Source organism: Meriones unguiculatus, chromosome 6 (assembly GCF_030254825.1).
Source record: "Meriones unguiculatus strain TT.TT164.6M chromosome 6, Bangor_MerUng_6.1, whole genome shotgun sequence".
Lineage (NCBI taxonomy): Eukaryota > Metazoa > Chordata > Mammalia > Rodentia > Muridae > Meriones > Meriones unguiculatus.
Window position 1 is genome coordinate 118,914,189 of NC_083354.1, and position 27,523 is coordinate 118,941,711.

The window sequence follows — 27,523 nt, forward strand, 5'->3', positions numbered from 1 at the left end:
TCTTTCTACAAATGGAAATTCTATTCTCATTAAGCATTTTACTTTAAAAAAAAAAAAAGCCAAAGACACTGACACAAAAGAATGTGATTTCGAGTATTTGAAACTAGCCAATGTCTAATCTACTTAATATTTCCTCTCTGCAAATCAGCTGAGAAATGTGTATACAGATACACACACTTACAATGGCTTCAGATGGCCAACACAAGAGAAAGTATAATCTGAAAGACAAATAGAGTGTAGTACCTTTGTAATTTGTACTTAGAAACAAAGGCCTTGGTGCAGTCTTGTTGTGTGCACTTGTAGGGCCTCTCTCCTGTGTGAGAGTAGGAGTGAACCTTTAATTTCTCAACACTGTTAAAGGCCTTGTCACACAGTTGGCAAGGGAAGTTTTTTCTTGGTTTGGTTTCACCACGCTTACGTTTCCCTGAAGGGGCTTTCTGGGTATCTCTTACTTCTGACAAATCACCAGGAATGACAGTGGCCATCGCAGCCTAAACCAGGCCTTCTTGTTGGACACCTGGGAACTGCCCAACTCCACTAAGTGATATAGCTTTAGGTGGCTTCTCAAGTTTCATGTGGTCGTAAAAGAAAGCAAAAAGGGACTGGAAAAAAAAATAAGAAACAACTAGTTTGTAACTAAACTCAATTTCTTTTTTTTTTAAAAAATTATTTGCTTTGTGATGCTTTTAAATTAAAAGAGAAACCATAAAATGGATTCAGCTGGTCCAATGTAATATCTGTAGGTTTCTTTGTATTTTCCAAAACAGATATATACGCATTGCTCAGAATGAACAGTTCATACATACCCCAAAAGTCCACCTGACAATTGCTGTACTTAGGCATAACAGTAGTGAATTCAGGAACTCTCAAAGCATGATTCTAACGGTGGCACGAGAGACTTCAGAAGGGATTAGAAAACATGCCTTAAAGCCTAACACCCACTTCAGCCTGTGGACACGGATCATGTGAACAGATGCAGAGCACTGGGCAAACACCCAGGCTATGGAGGAAGCCAAAGCCCAGATACTTCACTGCAGAGACAGCTCACCAGCGTGAGACCTCACCCCTTATACCCACTACAACCCTAAGGGATCTCTCTCTGGTCAGGATCGGGAACAACTTATCTTTTTAACAGATACCCTTGAAATGGTAAAGCATTTGGATAGCATGAGGTAAAAAAATGCAGATCCTTGTCATTTAGGGAAGCACGGTTAGTTTCCCTCAGCTGTTTTTAATCATAGAGAAAATTATTCAAATTAATTATTAAAGCTAATAATTAAAATTCTTAACCTTAGGTGCACTAAGGTTAATAGGCCAGGGGCACTCGGCCTCCTCAGGAGCTGCAGAGATCAGCCTCTGGCACATCTTAACCCAAGTGTGACACACCTGCTGAGATTTCGTTCTCAGAGTACACAACACCTGTGCATCCTCACAGAGGTGTTTGAGGCTGGTCAAAGATGTGTCAGAGTTAACTCATTATCAATGCTGTGAGAAAGAATGAAAGGTACAGACTGTGTAATGAAGGGTATGTTGTTAAAACAAAATAATTAAGACTAAATATAAACCTCTATAGATAAAGGAACAGTAAATAGACTTAACTCTCTTTTTCAGAGTAAGAAAATCAATTCCTCAAAGATTCTACTGCTATATAAATTAATTCAGTGGTTCCCAACCTTCCTAAAGCTGTGACCCTTTACTACAGGTTCCTCATCTTGTGGTGACCCAACCATAAAATTATTTCATTACTGTAAATTCATAACTGTAATTTTGCTACCATTATGAATCGTAGTGTAAATATCTGTTATGTGATCCTGGTGGGGGTTGCAACTCAAAGGTTGAGAACCACTGAGTTAAATGTTTCCTCAACATTTCTTAAGGTAATTTAGAGGGATTCTTCCAATAGACCACAGAAGTGACAGCATCCAAAGCCTCTTTTAAAAGCATCTGATTATTAAATATTGTTAACTGACTTATCAATTAATTTGTCCATGGAAGAAGCTGAAGCCCAGATACTAGAGGGCAGGGAGGTCAGATCTGCCATCCTATTGTAAATGTTAAAAAAAAACCCATCAACTTCCTTATCTAACCTGTGTTTTGGTGTTAGATTGACACATGCGTTTACACAATTAGGTCTGTTACACTCACTTTCACAGATTACAGTTAAAAGTTTTCAGGAGGGACTGGAGAGATGACTCCATGGTTAAGGGCATTGGCTGCTCTTCCAGAGGTCCTGAGTTCAATTCCCAGCAGCCACATGGTGGCTCCCAGCCATCTGTAATGGACTTTGATGTTCTCTTCTCTCATGCAAGCGCATGCAAATAGAGCACTCATATGCACTAGTTACCTAAATAAATAATTCTTAAATTCTTTTCAGAAATTCTAAATACCTACATTTTGTTAACACTTAAGTGTTATATCTTTTTGTACTTTAGCATAGAACATGTCCCTAAGCAAACCAAACAACAGAAAGCCACTATTTTGATTAAGGCAGTACAGCATTCAGGTAAGCTGAAGACATACAGTTTCTTCTCTGTGAGACAAACGCAGGCCTTTGCACTGTTCTAAGTATCAGGAAGTTCCTCTTGCAATTTACAAACGGTATTAATATGATGCAACTAGTATCACAGCATGGATGCAGCTGTTAGCTCTGACATCACAGTGCTGACACAGTTGTTAGCTCTAACATCACAGCATTGCTGCAGCTTTTAGTTCTGATGCCGCTGTTAGCTCTGACATCACAGCACCGATGCAGCTGTTAGCTCTGACATCACAGTACTAATGCATCTGTTAGCTCTGGCTGTGGATTTTCTGAAGCTCAAAGGTTTGTTCTTTTCTTGCTATGAGCTCATTCAAAATGAGATGCTTTGCTCCCTTCAAATTAGAGATAAATGGCCACTCTTCAGACAAGTAATGACAGTAAATTAGTATAAAGCTTTAATTTCCAGCGTGATCTCCTCACTTAATGCTTTCATAGACCTATTTAGACCATGCACAAGTCAATCATTTTCCAACTGCAGAATCAGAAGGGAATGCAAAATGTCTAGATAACTAGGTCTGAAAACCAGTCATAATCACTACTGTAACAGTACAGTTGTGATGTTGAGAATTCCAGAAGACAGAAGCAACTTTAACCACTCCCCACCAAAATATTAAAAGGACACCATGAAACAACACACACGCATTTGATCATATTAACTTGTTGAAACTTCATATTAAGTAACAAATGGATTGTTTCTGGATGTACATACTGAGCAATGAGGAATCGCACTGATACCAAATATTACACTTTTCTAAGACCAGCTGAAAATTTTCATGGCTGATAATTCTTTTATACATTAATCCATTACAAAATTCAAATTACTTATCACAGGTAATTTACAATTTTAAAATCAATATGAAGTTATGAACTTAATATCTAATTAAATTATATTCATGATTATGAATCAAATACTTTAAAGGCACATGCATAGAATTAGTGATTTTTGTTCAATGCATACCTGATTAAGGATGGAAAAAGCCTCAGATTTTGATCTTAGCCAGTCCCATTAACTCTTCGTGGAAGAGAGCAGAATCCAGCCCTTTCCATTTTGGCCAATCTATGAAGAAGTGAAAAAAGAATGGACCACAATATCAATGGAACTAGAGTGTAAATGACAGAAAACACAGCAAGGACGAACTGCGGTTTCATAGCGCATGCTCACATTCCAGTCTGCTGATGGGTCGTGCATTAATCCCCACCAAATGCTTGTTTTGATTAGTTGTAAGCACACTTCACCTGACCAAGTAAGTGCACAAATAAAAAGAGAAATAGTATTACCTAGAAAAAAAATGTCAATTTGCAAAGCTGAATGATCCCCCACTTTTTAATAAAAAAGAAATCTAACTGAGAGAACTGGCTCTTAGAATCACTGACTGTAAACAAAGCTGATAAAAATCCATTAAGCTTAAAATAATAGAAGACACAAACTCAGTTTCCTCCTGATCACAGGCACTGCCACCCACACTGCCTGCACTTGTGGTTGGGGCTTCTGAGAACCACCCTTCTGCTACTTGCAGAACTGCCAATTTAAACTAAAGAATGCTGTAAGAAGGGCTGGCATGTAGCAACTACTCTGCTGTTTAGATTCCAGGTACATGTGAGTGAAGTTAAATACAGGGTTCCTACAGGAGGCGGGTATCAAGGAAAAAGCAGTATTTGTTGCATGAGACCATTGTTTAACAATCTTAAGGTATCTTAAAATGCTTGTTAGTAGTAAGGTCTTTAGCAGACTGACAGCCTATTAGTACTTATGAATGAAAGAAAAAGAAAGACTAACAATGGGATAAAGCAAAAAACCTACGTTATTTCAAAGAATACAAGGCAAACAGTGTTTGGTAATCTGTGATTATTTTAATTAAGTAGTCAGAAGTATTAATTAGAAGAACTGGAGAGAGATAATACAAATTAAATACTTAAAAATCAGTAACAAAAGGATATCTCAATGACAGGTTAGGCTAAAAATATTTTTAGAGTTGTATAATAATCTAATAATATTTCTTGAAAAAACATCTTCACATACTTTCAGAAGCCGATGAAATGTAAAGATGATATGCAAGGAAAATATTTAATAGAGGACATTCAAGCATCATTACAAAATTACTGAGGATATATAAGAAACCAGCATTGTTCTCATTATTTAAAAGAAAAATAAGATTTTAGATAAATAAAGATATCTTTAAGAGTTCAAGCCAAAGCCCCATTTTTATAGAGCATAGGACATGCATAAGTGGAAGAACATAAAAATTGCAAAAGAGCAAATTAGCTTGGTAAATACTTACTTGCCCAGGACACACACTGAATATTTGGTGTGGTAATTATGAATATGAAGGATCATTTTATATACTGTTTCCTGAATAATGTAAATACTTTACAAATAGAGTATTTTCAACTTTATCTCACTCCTCTAGTCAGTGACCTGAGATGCTTGCATTTATCACCAGTGACACTGAGCTATGTGATGACATCTGTGTGGTCGAAATGGGGCTTATGTCTCAGACTCCTACATCATTTATATTGTACTGCAATCTATGACAAAAGTAGCAAACCGGCCTGCACGTGGATGAGTCCTGTTGTTACACTTAAGGGGCTGGAAGAAGGTTTAGTGCTATCTTTTTTTCTATGAGAACAGCCAAATAAAATCTCCAAAAGGAAGAATAAAGAAAAAGTTTAAAAGACAATTTGCAATGTAAATTTTTAAATAATTTAATTAAGCATTAAAAAATCAGCAATTGTAAGTGGATGATTTGAGCAGAATTAAATCTAAAAATAAAGTTGGTCAGCAAATAATAACTGTATTTTTTGTTATAAATTGTACTGCCTGCCAAACATGTTCATAAAATTCTACCTATGCTTAATTGTGCAGTGGCATTTTATAACAGAAATGTTTTATCAGCTAAGTATTTAAAATAATCCATAAATATGATTGCCTGCAAATTATCCCCACTGTATATCTTATCACCAGAAATAAGATTGTAAATAAAGTCATCGCATTAATTTAATTTATCTTAAAAATACAACTTCCAAATTATGGTTAATTTCTCTAAATTTTATCCTATTTTAAATTTTTATTAGTTGCCAAATAATTTCAAAGTGTTCATTATTTTCCAAGACAGAATAAACATAAAAATCAAATAGTTTGTACTTATGCAAGCCTAACTAAAGTATTAACTAAACTTATCTGAGTATTACCTGAGTATCTTTTATGAGCCCACAGGGGAGGGGTGGGGAGAAGAAGTCTCATTACTGATCTAAAAAGTCTGTAAACCAAAAAACTTACATTCATGTTTTTCTTTTGTAGTTAAAATAATTCATCAAAGATTGGTTACATTTTTGGAGTGACGGAAATTCCCCCTTTCCTATGTCTGAGGAATTGTAAAAGGCGGCTGAGACTACATATAACCCATTCTACACTGCTCTACAGCGAAATGTTTCAGAACGCATCCCAGCTTCTCATGATACTCAAGCAGACACACCTTCTCTACCCCCTACTCCAAGGGCGAGCCTGCATTCAATAGAAGCAGTAGTGAGAGGAAAGATTATATGCTTGGGCACAAGAATTTACCTTCTTAAGCTTTATTTCATTCTTAGGAAATGATGGCTTGTGAAGGAAAACAACAAGTAAACAAACAGCACATCAGAGGGTCTACTGAAAGCAATTTAGCAATTTCTATGAGATGTCAGTCAAAGGACACAGGTCTACACTGAAACAGTTTTTTTTTTTTTAAATTTTAAGTCCCATGGTTCTGAGAGCTGCTCTGTTAACAGTTGAGAATTATGAATACTTACCTGCATTAATAATTTTTTTCATTTCTAAAACTCAAACAGATTTTGCTAAGAGCAAATGCTATCAGTCACCAAAGCTTTGCTCTCCCTTATACTAATCATAACAAACCATTAGTTCATAATTCAGAAAAATATCAACATGTACTTAAAACATTTTCCAATAGGGTAGATCACAGATGGAAACTTAGCAGTGATAATGCTTTATATATATATGAAACACTAGTAGAAACTTGAATAATATGAAGGAAATGAACTAGAACACGCAGCTCAAGAAACTCTGAAGGAGGCATACCACCATGTTTGGAACACTTGATTTAAAACATCATTGACCCTAACTTGGAAATTCTTGTCAGTCAGCTCTCAGTCTACAGAGTCCCTTGATAATTAAAACACCAAAACTATCTTGTAATTACAAAAACTTAAGAAAGGATAATGACGTGAGTATTATCAAAATACATTCTATGCATATATCAGACTGTCAAAAACTGAAAATTAAAAAGAGAAAACAAATGCAAAAATCAAACAGAAAAAGACCTTCAGAGAATGAACAATCAACTGTAGGCAGCTCAGGGCAGGGTCAGGCCAGTTTTATTCACTGCTGTTTCCCATAAATGACAGTAAAGTAACTGTTGAATGAACAAGAAAGATTAAAACAGAGTAAGTGCTTACCACTAATATAATGACCTCTAAGCTTGCTCATCATCATAGCTGGCAGACAACAACACATACATATTCTAGTCCAAGATAAACACTAACACTTATAATCATTTAGCAATTCAAAATATTCACTTTGCCAGCGTGCGCTAACCGGTGGTATTCTTACAGAAATAACTGGCATGAGTAGACAGCATCAATCCAGCCCCACTCTTAATAAAAATTCTTACAGTGAAAACATGCCTGGTACCTGTGCTAGCTGGCCCAAAGCAGAGAAGGTGGTGAGACACTTGGGTGGAGTTAGTGATATCTACAGAACAGAGGAGCAGAAAGCCCACTGCGAAGCACGAAGCACGGCTAGGACGTGCAGTTAACTCACCTGAGAGTTGGGTCCTCAAGAACTCAGTACTGAGACTTTAGGAAGGCCACAGTACTTATTTTCCGACATTGGATGACAGCTAATTCACCAGGAAAATTAAGGATGCCTTTTGAAAATTTTCTTAATTTGCTTTCTTCCGCTTGTTTTGAGTAATTTGTTAAAATGGAGTTCTAGGGTAATCCTTTCCAACTTTATCACAAAATTAGCCCTAATTATATCTAGAAGCATCTTATATTTAATATAAAGCAAAAACTTAAAGAAGTGAAGGAAATAGCTCATCTTTTTGTTTTTTAAGGACAGGTAGGGAAATGTCCACAGATTTCAAAGTTCGCAGAAACTCTACTGCTCATCTTCAATGCCTGCTTTCCTGTCACACATGCTCTAGAGGGCCCACATAGAATACCAGCCACCCGGAGCACAGGCAAGGCAAACAAACATGATTTTCCAATTCACAATCCTTCCCTTGGTTATTTTTACTATGGTGCAGAAAGGCCAGTGCAATAAAGAGGATAAATGATGTAACCCAGGAGTCAGCATTTATGTCTTATGTATGTGGAAAAACCGGTATGATCGTACATCATTGTGAAAATGAAAACCAAGACACACAGAGAATACCAGACATTACTCTATTTGTGTAGGAAAATCAATACTTGCAAACAGGAAACCAAAGAGGAGTTGTGAAAGGGGAAGTGATAATGGTGAGCAGGGGGTACAGATAACAGCAATTAGAACAGTGCAGAGTAAGAGTGTTTAATCAACACTATTAACCATTTTTAGAGGCTTTTCTGGGCCTTTAAAAATGCACAAAACATCTCTGTATTTGCCATGCAGCTACACGAGAAAGGAGGAAGTCCACAGGTCACGTTCTCAACTTGTGCTGAGCTAATTCTTATTACTACTAACTGTGTGAGTTGCTAGGGAATCAAGGACATCAACTACCATAACACATTGACGCCTTCAAACACTGAGGATGCCTGCTGGAATAATTCCCTAACACAATTCAAATCACAGAGGTGGAATTCCAGGTTTCACTATCTGAACTCACACAGCATCCGTGGATAAGCTCAGGAAAAGGTAGACATCAAACGGAACGTAAGAAAAGTGCTAAGGAGAATCTTATTCCGTTACAAAAGTCCATGTGGGAAATCAGTTCTGGGCTATCTTAAAGTAGTGTCTACTGTGTAGCATAAAGAGGTATACAGGCTGCCCAAGCTGCAAGCTGATGCTCAAGCAGCAGAAACATACATGGACACAGAGTCCAGGCCTCAGGGAAGACTCTACATTTGCCAGCAGCCTGTCCACCCTGTGTTACACTGGGTGGCTGTCAATGATAAAGTCACGCCTAGAAACAAGACTTCTCTTTACTCTCACATCACTGAGATAAACAGGATTAGTTTTTGGCAGCATCAAAAGACATGATAGCTGTATTCCTTGATCAATCCGATTGAAACTCATCTCTCCGAGACTGAATCCTTTACCCCAGAGGTTAATAGCTATCTTTGTAACCCCCAGCACCCTGCCATCTGGCAATAGCCAAATAAATAAATAAATAAATAAATAAACAAACAAACAAATAAATAAATAAATAAATAAAGCTATCTACTATCTGTATCATTCATCCATCTATCTATCTATCTATCTATCTATCTATCTATCTATCTATCTATCTATCATCCATCTATCCATCCATCCACCCACCCACCTATCTGTCTATTGAGACAGGATTTCTCTGTAACAGCCCTGGCTGTCCTGGAACTTGATTTGTAGACCAGGCTGGCCTTGAATTCACAGAGATGCGTCCACCTGTCTTTTCTTCCTGAGAGCTGGGATAAAAGATGTGTGCCACCACACCTGGCTCCAGCTGATAAATATTTGTTGAGAAGAACTGTAGTAGAATTTCAGGAATCAAAGCAACCAGGGGAAATATGCTGTGAGCTCTGGAAATTCCAATGGGTTGTAGGGCAAGATCAGAAATACCCCCAGATCAGTTAAATGCTTTGTATGCTTTGGCAGAGGGGCAGGCACTGTGATGCCCAGTATAGCCATCTGACAGCCACACTACTTCCACATCCCAGCAAGTGGCCCTGACGAGGCACCGTGAAGACAGGGGACTCAGGTGCATGCTGTTCAGACCAGACAGGTTTGGGGACTAACTGCTGGGCATTCCAGGAACTGTCCTCACATGTTCTGTCCTAGGAATCCCATAAGCACATGTGCCCTGTACTGATTACAATTCATTGTTTATGGGAAGAAAAGCAAAATTCCAAATCCTTTGAAGAGTATATGCTTATTAGTGTAAGATACAAGTAAGACACAGAAAAAAATTTAACTGATTATAATATAGGTACGTCAAAAAATGGTAAAATTTGTTTAAATGGAGTGTGGTTCAGAAAAATTACTTTTCCTTTTTCTAGCTACTAAAAATAGCTTCACAGTAATTGGACTCAATGGGTTAGAATAACAATTCTAAAAGGAGGACATGAAGTAGGAGGGAGGCATGATTCAAAGTCCTGGGGTGAGGTGAAATGGAATTGGAGATGATAGGTGGATATGATACATTGAGTACATGTATGAAAATTTCAAAATATAACTAGATACTAAAAAGCACCTATAATTAAAAAAGCTTCATTAATAAGTTTGAAAGATAAAACACAAAACTAAAAAAATTATCAACCATCTTATTAAAATATTTACAGTATAAAGATAGCTAAAATACTTGGTTTTGTTCATTCTCCATAGAATGGTTCTGTTGTTATTTTGTTTTTCGAGACAGGGTTTCTCTGTGTAGCCTTGGCTGTAGACCAGGCTGGCCTTGAACTCAGAGGTCTACCTGCCTCTGCCTCCAGAGTGCTGGGACTAAAGAGTGCCACCACTGCCTAGCAGAATGTTTCACTTACTAACACTAATATACGCCCCTTTATGTTAATTGTTAAGCTCTCTTCATGTCTCTGTGAAGCCCTGTTTAGTTCTCAGCCCAAAGCCTAGTTTCCCCAGGGGCCCTGTCTGCCACAGATGACCATCTTAGGAGTTTGATAGCCACTTTTGCCATTTCCAGTCTCCTTATCCCGAGCCTCTAAACTCTATCCCTTCGTTCAAGGTCCCACTGACAGACTTACCTGGCTCAAGTCCATGTATGCTTGGGTTCCCAAATATTGCTATGTCTCCATTCTGTGCCACTGAGTTTTAACTACAGGCGGGGAAGCTAGATGATTTAGTGGGACTTCTACCTGGCAACGGCTGGAAGCTGCTCTGCTCACACTGGGCCCTGGACTCTAGCATCTGCTCCATTCCTGGGGGCGATCGGCTCTATCTAATCCACTTCTCTACCAGGTGTTAAGATTCTCTCGGCACACGAACACAGGGGTTCCATGAGGAAGTTTACCACCCAGTGATACTCAGAGGAGCAAGGGTTTGTGAGCTCACCTTCAGGCTCTCTGAGAGGAGAAACAAACGAGCTTTACAGAAGCTTTGAATTCTGAAGCAAGACAGTTGGTCTTTACCTTCTACTGATCACACATTTTACTAAAGTCCTGCAGATCAGTGCACACTGGCAAGCCCCAAGATCCTACGTGGCATGCTTATTATGTGGCATGCTTTTCAAAGCTTTTACTATTACAGCCTTACATAATTGAGGATCTGGAATAACTGATCACTTTGAAAATCATGCCATATAATGGTAAAGGCCACCTACCTGAGGCCCTGTTCCAAACTCTAGTAAGACCACCTTATTAAAAGACCATCACAGAATGAAGCATTCTGGGTGCCCAATACCACCAAGGCAGCACCGAGAGGCAACCTAGGAAGAAAAGAAGAATTAGTTTGAAATTCTAAAAGTCAGGCTCGATCTGGTTAATGGCATATGAAACAGATTACTTTTCATTCATTATCACTTATTCTTTGTACTTTATTTAAATCCTGTTAGAAACAAATGTAAATCAAAATATTTATAATATATTGGACAGTGAAATGTAAACAAATGCGTATCTCCAACTTATTTTCCTTTGAACCACAGTTATCAGGATTATTTGTATTTCATTCAGCAATTATAAGCTTCCTGGTATTTTTCAAATTAGTCATTTATCTTCTTTTATGTATTCTGAACACATTCAGTCTTCTCCAGTTCAAAAGTCAGGAAAAATTGTGCCCCATGAATGATCTCAGAGAGGGTATACACTGCTGATGGCCAAGGCTCTTAGAGGCAGGACAAGCTCCTTCTTCAGCTCATCCCATGACTAGTAAGTGTTTTAACAAGATCCTTGGGCCAGATCCATCTTCAACAATATAGGAAGAAAAATCAAAATGTGTTCTGAAGGATACGATGCAAACAGTCAGTCTTGGTGTCCCATGGTTGCAAATTATGAAGATTGACCTCTAGGAGCATAATCAAGACGGGAAAGGATGGCCCCAAGTTCTGCATAGAAAACCATCTACTTCCTATCTGGAAATGAGAGCCAATGCCCAGTTCTATATAGTTACCACTCTATAGAGCCACAGGTGAGTACCAGACACTGATGCAGTAAATATTACCAACAACTATTATACACAGTGCCGATCTGAATTACCATGGGTACGGACAGATGTGACCTCTGTTCTGTAGGAGGGCGAAGTTAAGAAACACTGTCATGAGGTGGTGCTGGTGAGATTAGTGAGAAGCACTGTCGTAGGAAGTCTCAGGAGGAAAAGACTACTGTCCATTTTTTATGACTTATCTTGAAGGATGTTCCCTTAAGAAAGACCCACACCCTCCACTCAAAATTAAGTGCATCCAGAGACTGACAGCTTTGGAACCACCAGTCACTGGATTCTACGATGACCTTTGCTTGTAGTGTAATGTTGCTTACATATTTTCTAAGGACTGCAACAGAAATGGTGCAGCTCCAATGCTGTGGCTATGTCCACATGCTAATAAAGGAGTCAGGGACTCTGGAAAAACGCAGACACAATGAAAGCACTGAGAACAAATACTTGGAGAGGCAGGATAAGATGACAGCACCTTCTCTTTTTAATTTTTTTTTTAAAAATTAATTACAATTTATTCACTTTGTATCCTAGCTGTAGCCTCATCCCTCCTCTCTTCTAATCCCACCTTCCTTCCCTCTTCTCCTCCCATGCCTATTCCCAAGTCCACTGATAGGGGAGGTCTTTCTCCCCTTCCATCTGACTCTAGCCTATCAGGTCTCCTCAGGACTGTTTGCATCATCCCCCTCTGTGGCCTGGTAAGGCTGCTCCCCTCTCAGGGGGAGGTGATCAAAAAGCCAGCCACTGAGTTCATGTCAGAGACAGGCCCTGCTCCCCTTACTAGGGCACCCACTTTGACACTAAGCCGCCACGGGCTGCATCTGTGCAGGGGTTCTAGGTTATCTCCATGCGTGGTCCTTGGTTGGAGTATCAGTCTCAGAAAAGACCCCTGGGTCCAGATTTTTTGGTTCCGTTGCTCTCCTTGTGAAGCTCCTGTCCTCTCCAGGTCTTTCATCTCCCCCTTCTTTCATGACATTCCCTGCACTCTGCCCAAAATTTGGCTATGAGTCTCAGTATCTGCTTTGATACACTGCTAGGAAGAGTCTTTCAGAGGCCCTCTGTGGTAGGCTCCTGTCCTGTTCCCTGTTTTCTCCATCTTCCCAGGTCTATCCTGTTTTCCTTTCTGAGTGAGGATTGATCATCTTACCCAGGGTTCCTCCTTCTTGCTTAAAGACTATACAGATTTTAGTATGTTTATCCTGTATTATATGTCTAATATCCACTTACAAGTGAGTATATACCATGTATGTCTTTCTGATTCTGGGATACCTCACTCAGGATGATCTTTTCTAGTTCCCACCATTCGCCTGTAAATTTGTTCATGATTTCCTTGTTTTCAATAGCTGAGTTGGATTCCGCTGCATAAATGTACCACAATTTCTGTATCCATTCCTCAGTTGAGGGACATCTGTTTTTTTTTTTTCTCCAGATTCTGTCTATAATGAATAAAGCTGCTAAGAACATGGTTGAGCAAATGTCCTTGTTGTATACTTGAGCATATTTTGGATATAGATAGCATGTTCTCTTGCATGAAAAATATAACCAGAGTATCAGTCCAAAGACAAGGTGACCAATAAAAGGAACACCTCGTAGAAGAAAGACTGCTTCTATGTTGGTATTCCCAAAGCAGTACAAGGAGGGGAGCCAAAGGTACTGCAGCCCTACTCTCAGAAGCAATCAAACCAAATGGACACCAAAGGCTACCTCTAGGAGATAAACCTTCAGAATTTCCCAAGGAAGAAAGAGAAAGGTGGTAAAACTGAAAAAAAAAAAAGCTACTAAAATCCACAGAACAATCCACAAACATTGTCAAGCAATAGGCACTTGGACAGAAGGATACTAACCTTAGCAATTAAAACTATGGGCAGCAGGGGATGGAAGAGTAATAATGAGAGGACAGGCAGCAAGGAAGTACGAAAGAGGCCTGGCTGCTTGGTGGTGAAGGGCTCTCACAAGATGATGTTTTCTTTCAAAGAATTTAACAGAAGAGAGAGGAAAAGGGAAGGAGAGAGGGAAGGAGGGGAGTGGGGAAGAGGAGAAAAGAGAGGGACAAGAAAGAAAAGGAAGAGAGAGGGGCAAGTAGGAAGGGGAAGATGAGCGGAGAATCGAAGGGGTGAGGAAACAGAAGGGAGGGAAAAAGAGGAAGATGCTTTAGTCACTTTTCTACTGCTGTGATGAAACGAACACCTTGACAGAACAACTTGAGAGTGGTTTATTTTGGCTTGAGGCCATAGTCCATCACACAAGGAAGGTCAAGGCAGGAGGAACTGCCAACAGTTGGTCCACTGCACTCTCAGTAAGCAGACAGCTAGCCATGAATGCTTGCACTCAGCACTCCTCGTTTTTATACACTGCAGGACCCAAGCCAGAGAATGGTGTGCCATCCACTTTTAGGATGGTCTTCCCACCCCAATTAACCTCAGCAACATGATGTCTCACAGGCATGGCCAGAGGGTAAATAACTCCTCACAGGTGGTGCCCAGAAGCTTGTGCCCAAGTGATTCCAGGTCTTATTCATAAGTAACACTACCATCCTAGAAAGGGAAGGGAGGGAGGACAAGGAGGAAGACATAGTCAGCAAAAAGATCAGGAGGAAGATTTCGTAGTCTGCAGAGACTGATACCCCAACCAAGGACCATGCATGGAGAGGACCTAAAAGCCCAGCTCAGATGTAGCCTATAGACTACATCTATGGGCTCCCTAATAAGGGGAGCAAGGTCTTTCTCTGGCTTGAGCTCAGTGGCAGGCTCTCTGATCATCTCCCCCTTGGAGGCACAGCCTTGTCAGGCCACAGAGGTAGACACAGCAACCAGTCCTGATGAGACCTGAAAGGCTAGGGTCAAATAGAAGGGGAGGAGGACCTTCCCTATCAGTGGACTAGGGGAGGGGCAGAAGGGGAGAAGAGGGAGGGAGGATGGGATTGGGGCCACAGTCGGGATACAAACTGAATCAATTGTAATAAATGATGATAATAAAAAAATTAAAATTTTTGGAAAAAAAAAGAAAAAAGATCAGGAGGCTGAGTGTGACCAGAATGTAGGGAAGGAGTTGTAGAAAACATCGAGGCCTTCTAGAGTAACAAATCAGAATGGGACCGACCCAGAGAAGACCATCAGGTGTCAGTTGGATTAAGAAAACCTGCTTCTCTAGCTGATGTGGAGTATGTATGTTCACCTGCTAATCTTTTCTTGTTCCAGAATGAAGAAATTCCATTTCCTCATATTGGCCGGGGATGAGCAGAAGAGTCCTGTTTGCAGCTTAAGAATAAAGAGTAAGAGAATGAGAATGAACAGCAAGAATCAGGACATCCTCCAGTTTTGTAAAACAACAAACAACTTGCTACAAAGAATTCAATCTCTTAGTTACTACTGGTGGAAGACCAAACTGTTGAATCTTTCTAGAATACATGGTAGAGATACATAAAGCTCTTTAAAACCTAAATACATGGACTTTATAATTTATGTTTAAAAGTTTAAGAGGGAGAGAGGACTTAAGCAAAAAGTCAAATATATTTTAAGAATAAAAGCGATAATGTTTCATAAGATGGATGGAAGTTAGTGTTATATGACAGAATAAATATTCAACCATTAAAACCTACCAAGATTTACAGGGGTGGGGTGGGGTGGTAGAGCACACCTTTAATCCCAGCACTCAGGAGGCAGAGGCGGGAAGAACTGTGTGAGATAAGGCCAGCATGGTCTGCAAAGCGAGTTTCAGGACAGCCAGGACTACACAGAGAAACTTTGTTTCAAATAAAACAAAACAAAAAACCCTATCAAGCTCAAGATCACGAAATTACATGGAAAAGAACAGTTAAAGAATTGAGGCCACATGGGAAAACATACGCATTTTAATATTTATTTTTAATTGTGGGTGTGTGCAATATGAGCAGGTTTCTTCAGGAAAGAAGCGCTGGAGGAGTGTGAGTACTGGCGGTTGTTAGCTGTCCAGTGTCGGTGCTGGGAATGTCACTTGGGTCCTGTGTAAGCATCTCTCCAGCCACAATGTGAACAATTTTAATCAGTGATACACCGAATCTTTTGCAGCTGTGTAAAGTATGTACTTAAACTTGCCCTCATCACACTCACATGCTTTCATGTACTAAGGCAACTTATAAATAAAAGATTGATAATGTAAAGACTGAACGCACTTCTACATTATAGAAATGTCTTCTGTTTATAATCAGAAAATTTTATTTTTACCAAAAAGAATGTTTCAACAAATTCCACTGGGAAAGTCTGATGTCCACATACCAAGAAATGAACTCTGAGCCATACCTCAAACCATATACAGAACCTTACTCTGGAATGGATCACAGACTTAAAATATAAGATCTTGTCTCTGTAAAACCCAAGCTCTAAAAATTCTAGAAGAAAATAATAGAAAGAAAAGTATCTGTGAACAGCAGGAGATTTGCTTACAGAACCAAAAGCACAGAAACAGCAAGTTGATAAACTGGATTTCAGCAAAACACTGAAAGGCTCTGCCCTGCAGACTATCAATGCAGATGCTGAGACTTATGGGCAACCTTTGGGCAGAGTGCAGGGAATCTTAGGAAAGAAGTGGGAAACAGTAAGATCTGGAGAGGACAGGAACTCCACAAGGAGAGCAACAGAACCAAAAATTCTGAGCACAGGGGTCTTTCCTGAGACTGATACTTGAACCAAGGACTATGCATGGAGATAACCTAAGACCCCTGCACAGATGTAGCCTATGGCTGTTCCGTATCCAAGTGGGTTCCATTGTGATAGGAACAGGGACTGTCTCTGACATGAACTGATTGGCCTGCTCTTTAATTACCTCCCCCTGAGGGGGAAGCAGCATTACCAGGCCACAGAAGAAGACAAGGCAGCTACTCCTAATGAGACCTAATTGACTAGGATCAGAAGGAAGGAAAAGAAGTCCTCCTCTATCAGTGGACTTAGGGAGGGGCATGCAGGCAGAGGGTGGAGGAAGGGGGGATTGGGATGGGAGGAGGGAGGGAACCACAGGGGGGGATACAAAATGAATAAAGTGTAATTAATAAAGAATAAAAAAAATAATCCTCAAAAGACATCACTAAGAAAAGAAAAAAGTGAGGAGGCTGTAGCCTTACAGCCCATCTGATAAGAAACTGGTATCTAGAAATAGAACTTGCAAACCATCACAAGACCACAATATTTCAATTAAAATGAATAAAAAAGACAAATTATTAACTCATAAAAATATATAAACAGGGGCTGGAGAGATACCTCAGCCATTAGAGTATTTGCTGCTCTTGCCAAGAGTTGAGACTGGTTCCCAGCACCAACAGCAAGTGGCTCACAAGTGCCTGGCAATCTGTTGCCCTCTTCTGACCTCTGTGGGCACCTGCACTCAAATACACATACGCACACATAAACACACACACAAATACTTGAAAATAATATATATTTAAATAAAGTATGCAAATGGCAAAAACTAACCCTACATGAATAGATGTTTGGCATTACTGGGTACAGGGGAAATGCAAACTAACAGCAGTGAGATCATTTCATGGGTCATAAGTGGCTGACTGGGCTTGGCGTTATTGTGCAATAGCCCTCTCTGAAACTGTGTTACACAGTGGGCACACCCATCAAATGAGAAGAAGGTAACAATGATGCAATTCACTTTGAGAACAGTTGTGGCTTCTTAAAAAGTCAAACATGCGTCTGCCATGTGACAGTCATTTCACTTCTATCTATTATGCAAGAGATGAAAACATACATCTTTATAAAGACTTACGCATGAATATCCAAAGCAGCTTTGTTCTATTAGTCAAAATTAGATGTAGCCCAAATGCCTATCAATGTGGACACAATCCACTAGTGAGAAGCAATAAGGAGTGAGCAATGGATATTTGAGGAAAAGTGAATAAATCTCAAAATAGTTAATTATACTTGTTGAAACAAGCCAGGTCATAAAAGGTACATGTTGAATGGTTCCATTCATATTAACAAAAGTCTATATACTACAATGACAGGACAGGACATAGACAGGGAAGGATTGACCACAAAGGCTGGAAATAAGCCAGCAAGAATGGTAGATAAGCTTAGTATATAGTGTAGTGATGACCTCACAGGGGTCCAAATGGTACACCATCTACTTCATGTTTGTCTACTTTATAAACACCAACTACACCTCAATAAAGCTATGAGAAAACAGAAGGGCAGTGTCTGTATTGAAAATATCAGTGAAGAGAAAAAAAACAAGTCTCCAGATGAATTTACTGAAACCTCACGAGAAAACACTGTAAGGATGGACAAGCTGGAATCTCTGTAAGGGCAATGGCTCAGAATGACTAAACTCTCTCCTTCCTGTTCAGAGGGCAAGACAGGGTGAGGAGATTCAGTGTAGCTGTGAGGCCTACAGCCCCGAGCGGGAAGGACACACATCTAAGTGGCTTTAGAGCCACATTCTCAGCTGTTCTACTTGGAGGAGCCAGTGCAGCTCACCTGTTGCTTAGGAACTGGCACATGATTTAAAGGCTCCAGGAATACACTCTAACTGGAACTGAGACCTGTGGATAATAAATAGTTCTAGATACGTTCCACTTACTAAATACCAAGGAAGTGTCCACCGTAGTGTCTGGCTGCAGCTTCTACACTGCTGTTTTAAATGATGGTCTTGGACTTCCAACAACATTTAATTGGATTTCTTTCTTAACTTCACACTTCTACAAAAGTGTACCCAATCCTTTTGACTCTCAGTATTCTGTCAATGACATGCTATGCATTAAGGAATGAATAACAGATACTTGTAGAAACATGAATAAATCTCAAAATAGTTAATTATGCTTGTTGAAACACACCAGGCCAGAAGAGGTACATCTTGTGTGGTTTTATTCATATTAACAGATGTCTATACACTACAGTGACAGGGCAGAAAGAAGACAGGGAAGGATTGCTCACAAGGGCTGAAAACAAGCCAGCAGGAATGGTGGATATCACTTAGTATGTCATGTAGCCTCAACATAGACCTGGTTTGTGTTTGGCAATTCTGTTCAATGTAGGCTGGTATAACAGGCTAATGTAATGCTTGCTAGATAAAGCATGATAAATACATTTTCTGCAACAATAAAACCCATTACTTTGTATGCTAACTTAGAAAACAAATTGGAAAAATATACTTTCAACTTGCAGCACTGAAGAACTTTAAGCTTCCATAGGCTTAAGTGTGGCCCATTTACTGCAGGACTTACAGCATCTGTGTGCTCATTAGCCACAGCCTTCCAAGGAGACATGTCCCATGGTAACTGGTAGACATGTTCTACCAGGAGCATCTTCATCTAGTTTTAAAACAGACAATGACACTCAATGTTTCTGAATTACACTGTTGTTTGTTTGTTTGTTTGTTTTATTGTGATTAACACCAGAGTCAAGCCAAGTGTGACCCGAAGAACAAGTGTGAGCCATTAGTGGACAGTTATTCCAGGCAGAAGGTAACTCAGGAGATATGTTATATTTTAAGCACAATACAAGAGTTGGAGATGGGCACTATGTGAGTAGATGGGTGATTAGAAGGGGTCAAGTTACTCGACACTGAGATTTTGAAAATTACCCTCATCAATTACAAACTGCCCAAACATAGGTCCTGCCCAGCTTCTTCCTGAAACTTGCATACTGGCCTCATGCACAGACTATGGAGATGAGCCAGCCTGTATGTGCCTCTGCTGCCTTCCAAAACAGAATCAAGTGGTCATTACCTTCTGGCTGCTAGATAGCTTAGCATTAAAAACAAATAAACAAACAAAAACCAAACCAACTTTCTTAAATTATGAAATTGTAAACTCACTTTGTTGCACTTGCTGAAAGCTGACAACCAAAGAGGATAACCCAAACTCACCAGTAGGAAGCTTTGGGCCACAGCCGCTAAGGCAGTCCCTTTCCCACCACCCCAAGACTCTTCAGCTTGCTCCATACCTCTGGGCCCTTCTCCTGCTGTGAGGCGGGAGCATGCTGGAGAGTCATCTTCTACTCTTAGTGTGTGCACAGGACAGTGAACCTCTGGTGTTCACACTTACACCCTGCTCCTTCAGATGTCTACTTGGAAAAGGCCCAAACAAAAGTGTTTTACTCTGACTCAGGCTAAAGCAGTGCAGGAGACAACCACAAAGATGAACTTCTGTTGAGACTAAGGGCTGGTCCAAATTCTACCTGACCCGTGTAAAATTGCATGTATGAGCTGGGCATGTGGTGCATGCCTGTAATCCCAGCACTCAGGGAGGTACAGGCAGGTGGATCTCTTAGTTCGAGGCCAGCTTGGTCTACAAAACAAGTCCAGGATAGCCAGGGCTATACAGAACACCCTGTCTTGAAGAACAAAATAGAAATGTATGTATGTACATATGTGACACTTGTGGCGGTCAGAGGACAACACTGTGGGAGTTGGTTCCCTCCTTTTACTATATGGAGCCCAGGGAGCTCAGGTCATCAGGATTGGTGGAAGCCATGGAAAGCTTATTCATCTTCAACATTTTCCTTCGAAGGATGAGAGTGAATAATTAATCTATAGGGCTTTGCCAGCTCCAGGGAGTAACATTTACGGTCTTTAGTACAGTCCTGAAGGCTCAACCTACAAAGCTACTGCGTTCAGTGTGCTACTCAGCAGTCAATACCATGCTACAATGTCCTGATATGTACAAGACTAGGGCTGGTGACATGACTCAGTGGGAAAGATGTTTGGTGAGCAAGCCCAGAGCCCTGAGCTCAGTCCCTGGAAACTATGTAAAAGGACGAAGCAGAGAATCAGCTCCACAAAGTTGTCCTCTGACTTCCACATGTGTGTCATGATACATGTATGCCTCTCCCATATCATACGCACGCTCATGAAATAATGATAATTTATGAAAATAAGAATTGATCCCTCCTCTCAATAAAGGTTCTGATACAGATCACAGTCAACACAGAAACAGAAAGAACATTTCATATGAAGAGCTTACATACTCAAACAGTAAAGTAGCATTGGAGAAATGATGTACTTGTGGTCGCATGTCTAAGAAGGCAGGGTATATCTTGGGATTTATAGTAATTGTCCCATTTAAACCCAAATTATCATCACAGTTAAACACAAATCACAACTAAAAGAAACTGATTTTTCAATGAAATGGAATTGCAACTTGGGTAATAGTTCTTCCTATTCAGAGATGGATTTACCCTTGCTTGTAGCTTAACTGTGGCTGGTAGAGGACTATTATGTCCTTTAAAACACCTACGACCCAAGCTCCTCTTTTTCACATAGCACAGTGATTTTCAATCTTCCTAGTGCTGCGACCCTTTAATACAGTTCCTCACATTGCGGTGACCCCAACCATAATATTATTTTTTTTGTTGCAACTTCATAACTGTCATTTCGCTACTGTTACGAATTATATGCAAACATCTGTGTTTTCCAATGGATTTAGACAACCCCTGTGAAAGGGTTGGTTGTTCAGCCTCCAAAGGGGTCACGTCCCACAGGCTGAGAACCACTGACAAAGCCCATCATCCCCTCTCATTAATCACCCATGGTTACCCTGAGTCGAAGGCAAGGGCTGGCTAGAGTTATGTGGAACATACTCCCACCCAGCGCAGTCAGGCTGGCAGAGGGATGGAGTATGGAGGGAAGGCACAGGGAGAAATGGGGGTCCAATACTAGGAAAGTGTGAATTTCTCACTAAGATTCTACCATGAAGAGTTCTACCAGGAAGCAATTTCCTTTTTTTTTTCATTAATTATTAAATCACTTTACAGCCTGATCACAGCCCCCTCCCCCTTCTCCTCCCAGTCCCACCCTCATACCTCTTCCCTCACCCCCCCTTTCCCTTCTCCTCAGAGAAGGGGAGGCACCCCATGGGTACCAACCTACCCTGGCACATCAAGTCACAGCAGAATTAAGCACATCCTCTCCCACTGAGGCCAGACAAGGCAGCCCAGCTAGGGGAAAGGAATCCGAAAGCAGGCAACTCCCATTGTGAGGGGATCCACATGATGACCGGGCTGCATATCTGCTACATATGCACTGAGGGGCCTAGGTCCAGATCAAGCATGCTCTCTGGTTGGTGCTTCAGTCTCTGTGAGCCCCCATGGGCTCACGTTAGTTTACTCTGTAGGTCTTCTTGTGATGTCCTTGATCGTTCTTGCTCCCTCAATTCTAGGGAAGCAATTTCTAGCTTCCAAACAGATGATGTGTGCCATATGATGCTTCTATAATACTTTTATTATTTTTACATCACTGGTTACTTCTTGCAAAAGATATTTCTAAACTAGATGCAATTTTAACCAAGTAAATACATTGGGCTTACCATGTCAAAAGTCACTTTCAATACTAACAGTGCATGTCAAATCTTTTATTTCTGCAATATTGGCCACATTATTGGTCTTTTTTATACTCTGAAATAGTTTTACTGGCATTGGTAATAAAAAATGCGATGTGGACCTCAGCTTATGCATTTCTATGTATTTATTTATGTGCAATTCTGAAGGTAAGTGTGAATGTTTCAAAAGTTGTAAGAAACACACTGCCATTTTTTTATTAGATAAATCAGTAGAAAAGCTACAGATAATCATGAATAAACCAAAATTAATCACTGATAGACATTGATTTGTAGTCCTTTTGCATGCTGAACTAAAGCTGTTTAAGATAATATAAACCTATGGTTTGATTCAGCCTGGGAAAGACAGAAAACAATGGCTTCAGAAATAACAAGAACCAAAGAAACTCTTGGGTCTATTTGAAATGTTCTCAGCTGGCTCGAGGGATGGCCACAGAGTTCAAGCTTCATTCCAGCCATGATCTTGCTTTTACTGCTCATTACTTCATGCTCAACACTCAGAATACGGAACATATAGGAGGAACTCAAGTGTGTGTTGAACGAAAAGAAAAGAGGAAGAGGAAGGGGAAGGGGAGGGCCCTTTCCACTCTGTTGGCCCAATAGATGAAAAAAAACAAAAAACAAAAAACAGTTGTCTCTAGGAATGACTGAAGATTGACAGATTTGGAAATTCTCTGGACTCCCCATTGCGTATCTAGCATTTAAGGAGATAAGGTCTTTTTCTTGACTTGGCCCATTCTTACTGGGTACCAGGAAGCTGTAGTCACTGTGCCACCTTGTGGTCAAGTCTAGAAAGTTCATTTTCCCTAATGGAACAGATAGTCCCCTCACCTGTAGATCGTACCAGGAATGCATTAGGAGGAACTCAGACACAAACAAATGTCAATCATCCCACTTAAAGTGTCCCTGGAAACACAAAGATCTACAGTCTATAGGTGGAGGTGTGCCAAAGAGGTACTGATGGTTTATCACTGACAACCAAATCCAGAAAGTAGAAACAGCACAAAATAAACACAGGTTAGGTACAAAACACAGAAAGAACATATATGGGGAAGAGGGTGTTTCAGAGAGGAGGTCCAGCAGAATAGGACCAGAGCTGGGGTGTGCAAAGCATGATAGGAACTAAGCTTCCCTTGGTGGGAGCCATGTTGTCTTACAAAAGGAGTGTCTTAGGAAAGTGATGCTGGAAAGGCCAAAGCAGAAGCAGCTGCTAGACTTCGTGGTATGTGTGAAAGCAATCTCATCGGGGGAAGATGGGAAATGTAGCCTGGGCAAAGGACTCAGGTTTTCTCAGCTTCAGGTTCCTCAGCAATGAAGCGGGAGGTCAAACCCTACTGGCTTGCTGTGGGCACGCAGTATCTAGGCAACACTCTGTAATGCGCAGCTAGCAGCAGTCAGGAGAACTTCATTGAAGTTGAGCAAAAGTCAGTAGAGTGAAGCCACTGGCAGCTTACTTAATAGAGCCTGGAAAACAAACAGAGCTTATTTTTTAAATGTTGTACATTTCTTTACTGTAATCTCTCCCTAACCTCTATCATCTCAAAATCATGCTGGGTCCAGTCTTTTGTTTCCTAACCCTTTCCCCAAAAAGGTACCTTCCTAGGCAGCTGAGTGAGGGCAAAACTTTAGGCTAGCATCGCTTTTGGCTCTCCCTCCTCCAGTACAGCCAGGAAGACGTGGTGGCAGAGGACGGGTATGTAGATGACATGAGGGCCTGAGATGATCAAGAAAAGGACGACTCGAGTCTGAGTCCCGCTTCTCCAGGCCTGGTTCCTGTGTGTGGGAGAGGTAAAGTCATGGATGGCCAGACAATGTAATACCTAATAGAGCCACAACCCTTTCTGAAGTAGCCCAATTAAAGGTGTGGATTTTTTTGCACAGCTGTGCTTTGTGTTTTAGAGATGTTGCTGTAGACATGCTCCTAGCTCTGGTTCTCCTTCAAGCTGTATCCACAGGTGGGAGGAAGAACCAATCCCTGCCTGTCCTAAAGTATCACAGGCTGTACCAGGAGAGCAGCCAGCCTGAAGCAGGGGCAGCCCGGTCCCAAGGGTAGCTGACCCACATATCACAGAAGCCCTTAGAATTCAGTACCTGTCATCCAGTTGGCTGGACTGGTTGAAGATGGGCACTGTGTACGAGAGGTAGGAGGTAGTGTGGCCAAGTGTGTTACTACACTGGGAGTGTAGCTAAGCAAGTAAGAGGTGGTCAGCTGTCTCTGCACCCACTACTGGACATTCTCAAGTCAGGTACCTTGCTCTGGGGAAAGGTGACAAGGCCTGATAAGTTCCCCTTGGGAGTCTCCCACTCTTCCCTGGAAGGGAGCAGAGGGGCTGCAAAGGCTTCTCAGAGGAGTTAGGGGGTGTAGTTCGTATCTTCTGCTTCCCCTTAAACTAGGTGCATGCCTGAGCTGGGCTGCTCTGTCTAGCTAGTGCAGACTTCTGGGGCCATGTTGATTCTTTCCAAAAGTCCCCCTAGCAGAGACTTGATGCTGAAACCCTCCCTGGTTGGTTGTGGGATCCTTCATGGCTCATAGAGCTGGCCATGGAGCACATGGGGGCTCAGGTCCTTGGTGAAAGTGTGTGTGCCCCAGGTCTGCCATTGCCAGCACAGAGCAGTGTTTTCAAGGTGCAGAACCTCTGTTGGGATCAGACTCACACCCGCCACCCAGAAGTTGCCCTTGGCCTGGGGCTTCACATGGTCCTTGGGTACCTTCAAAGAAGCAAGGGTTGAAGGAAAGGTTGGGATAGAGTCCTTCCAGCCCTCATAGTCCTCCTTGAAGAAGGGGAACACTGCCTAGACCTGATGGATGATCAGGACCAGCTTTAGCCTGCAGAAGGGAAGATGCAGCCTGAACATGAGGCAATCACTGCCAATGAGGTGGAGGGTATTATCTCTTCTCTTTGGGGCTTTGGAGGAGACTGCTTTTGGGGTCCTCATGTAAAAGAGGCAGCCATGGGCTGGAGCCTGCCCTACGAGAGGGCTCAGGGCAGCCAGACTGCATATATGGAGGCAGGGTCCCAGCTTGAGCCCATGCTATCATCAAAAGTTTTAAAGTGCAGGGTGAGGGCTGGGGTGCAGCTCAGTGGCAGGATGCTTGCTAGTGTAGAGGAGGCCCTGAACTCAATAGTCAGTGCCACAAAAACAAAAATCACAGAAAATAATAAAAATAAACAATGCTCAGGGTGAGTATGGAGAAGGGTGGTGGCAGACACTCAAGACCTCACAAGCGTGGGAAGGAACCCAGTGCTGGGAGTGAACAGGACAGAAAGATGGGCAAGGAGGCTTATTACACAGGATAAAAACCCAAGATGCTGTCCTGCCTCAGAGGAACACCGGCAGGTGTCAGGAAGAAACTGCTCAAGGCGGGTTCCCTCGGAGCTCGCTCACTCCTTGCCACCAAGCTAGCTCTGGCTACTGTTCCAGATGTTCCATTCCAGTAGCAGCCCTCCTTACTCCCCCCACCCCCCACCCCCACCTCGGAATATTCCTCTCTCCTGCTTTGCTTTTCTTGGCTCTCCAGAGCTTTTTAGTAATCTTGGAAAGAGTTGTCTTTAGGAGAACAGCAGAGTCTAGAGTTGAGGGAGGGGAGAGAATGTTCTGGGGCAGAGCACAGGGGTGGGGTGGGAGGTAGGAAGTAACCCAGGCCCAAATTCTGACAGGCATTGAACTCACTTTGCACTTGCTGCTTTTGCATCACCTAGTAATGTCCTTAGTCATCAGGGTGGCCACGAAGAGCAAAGTGGGAGGGAGCACTCTTCTAGGTCGGGAACAGTGAGGGCTGCAAAGCATCATGTGAATGTGTGGTATGTCTGTGGGACTGTAACTTGAGAGCACCTTGATTACGACTTGTGAATAGTCCTGATGCTTCAGATTCCTCAACTGAAATCTTTCAGAAAGCTGCAACATCAATGTACAACAACGACAGTGATGAGCCCGAGCATGGCGGAGAAACATGGGTTCTGAGCAGCCAAGCAGATGTTACTAACGCACCCACATCCAATACTGCAGTGTTAAAGCATGCGCCATGCACCTTCTGAGTCAGTCTTTTGGGTAAAACAGTAAGTTGGGCCACAAGATTTGGGGTACAGGGAAGATTACAGTCCTAGACCAAATATAAGGGTAAGACCAAGGTTAAGGGAAAGCAATGGCAGATACAGGTGAGAAGGCAAAAGCATAAACCACATGGATCACACTGGAAGGTATGATATAAACCCTCTCATGTGCTGCTTGGTTACTGAGATGTTTCCCCGATGTCCAAGTGACCATGTGACTGACATGCCAAGGAAAACACAGTCATTTCTTTCTGTCCACTCTTTTTATACCTAAGAATTTAGTTGAAGAAAATTATCAGAGGTAAACGATACAAAAGGCCACTTAAAAACTATAAACTACCTAGCCAACTGGGAGAAAGCTAGACATTCCGGTGTTTATTCACAAAAACCTACGTTTTGAGAAACAGAAGAAGCAACATACATGGATATGGGGAGCTAACTTTATCCAACATGAGATTTGTTTTTTAAAAGTGTGTTATACAACAGAATAGCTCAATTTGGTTTTCGTAACTATTATAGACCTTAAAAGATGCAAAGGAAATATCCATTCAGGTTTCACATACCCCCCCATGCTGTAGGAGGAATAAAGTATTATTCTCTACTCATATTTATGGCATTCTGATGCTTGTGACACTTAATTCAGCATTACCTCTTTTAATGCACTCTTTAATTTTTTTTTTCCCTAACAGACTACTGGGGAGCACAAAGCGGACTCTGAATTTTACTAACACAGAGGGGACCATTACAGTGTGTCAAAAAAACTACCACAAAACCAATGTACAAAATCCTTACGTGCTGGGAATGCTTCAGGGCAAAACCAGAAATGCCACACCAACAAATATTAAGGTGATAATGAGGAAGGAGCAATGTGTGGGCCAAAAGTGGAAAGAGAAGTATCAGCTAAGTGTAAGCATGGGCCTTACCAGATTCGAATCGTGCAACTGCTGAAAGTATTAAGCGTCAGCCATGAAGACGTTAACACTAGATATTTGGTGAGATTTAGGAGTTTCGGTTTTTCCAGGATGTAACAGTTGCATTGTAATGACACTTTGAGAGTCTGTGCTTTTGGAAACCCCTAAAACAATATATAAATAACACGAAACAATTTTATATCAAATAGTCTCCAGGAGAGGGATGTATCTGGGTGGTTTGTGGTTGAAGGAAGCCTGTTGCAGTGCTGTCAAAACTGATTATGGGTACAAGAATTAATCCTTCTACTCTCTCAGCTTTTGTCTATCCTGAATATGGCCCGCAGTAAAGAGTTCAAATGATCTGTAGAGGCAGCA

At 41.3% G+C, this 27,523-nt stretch overlaps 1 protein-coding gene and 1 pseudogene across 5 annotated transcripts in view; both read right to left on the reverse strand.

The window, feature by feature from the left end:
* Plag1 (PLAG1 zinc finger) overlaps positions 1-27,523 on the reverse strand; it is a 47,322-nt gene that overhangs the window by 6,423 nt on the left and 13,376 nt on the right. The window contains exons 2-4 of one of the 5 annotated variants that reach the window (XM_021659227.2): positions 11,047-11,151; positions 3,498-3,596; positions 244-602 (exon numbers count right to left, since the gene is read on the reverse strand). In XM_021659227.2, the coding sequence (XP_021514902.1) occupies positions 244-485 (242 nt within the window). In that variant the 5' untranslated portion in view covers positions 486-602; positions 3,498-3,596; positions 11,047-11,151. The other 4 variants (XM_021659228.2, XM_060385937.1, XM_060385938.1 and 1 more) reach the window with 4 other exon arrangements.
* Positions 21,695-25,616, reverse strand: LOC132654563 (forkhead box protein H1-like; annotated as a pseudogene).